We start from the raw sequence: 616 nt of genomic DNA, 5'->3' as shown, positions 1-616 counted from the left end.
AAACGACTTCCAACGTACCCGTATGCCGCGCAATGTAAGGGTGTGTCTCCGTCCTTATCGACCAATTGCAAAGAAGCACCAGCGTTCAGAAGGAGGGTGCAGACATCGCGATAACCGTTCTTCGCGGCCACATGCAGAGAACTACATCTGACGTTGTTGACGACATCGACGAATGCGCCTCGCGATAACAATAGATCCACTATTTCCGGCTGATTGCTGTTTAAACAAAAAAAAGATACCGATGTTAGTTTGACGTTTAGGCAGATTTAGCAACGACTTCCAACGTACCCGTATGCCGCGTAATGCAAGGGCGTGAATCTGTTTCGATCGACCAAATGCCTAAAAGCACCGGCGTCCAAAAGCAGAGTGCAAAGATCGCGCTGACCTTTCAGCGCGGCTATGTGCAGAGCACTACATCTGACATTGTTGATGACATCGACGACTGCGCCTCGCGATAACAGTAAATTTATTATCTCCGGCTGATTGCTGTTTAATTAAACAAGAGGTTACCGATGTTAGTTTGACGTTACGGCAGATCCAAGAAACGACTTTTAACGTACCCGTATGCCGCGTAATGCAAGGGTGTGTCTCCGTCCTCATCGACTAAATGCAAAGA

At 47.7% G+C, this 616-nt stretch overlaps 1 protein-coding gene across 1 annotated transcript; it reads right to left on the bottom strand.

The window, feature by feature from the left end:
* Positions 1-18: 18 nt before the first annotated feature.
* On the bottom strand, positions 19-610 carry LOC105460730 (ankyrin repeat and death domain-containing protein 1A-like; the record flags this gene model as incomplete). The annotated part of the gene is made up of 3 exons (XM_011707227.1): positions 19-216; positions 289-486; positions 561-610. Coding segments are annotated over 3 exons (446 nt in total), but the record flags the coding sequence as incomplete, so codon positions are not given.
* Positions 611-616: the final 6 nt, after the last annotated feature.

This window comes from Wasmannia auropunctata, unplaced genomic scaffold, assembly GCF_000956235.1.
Source record: "Wasmannia auropunctata unplaced genomic scaffold, wasmannia.A_1.0 LD316612.1, whole genome shotgun sequence".
Lineage (NCBI taxonomy): Eukaryota > Metazoa > Arthropoda > Insecta > Hymenoptera > Formicidae > Wasmannia > Wasmannia auropunctata.
Note: the sequence above shows the minus strand (reverse complement) of the source record. Positions and strands in the feature narration are given on the sequence as shown.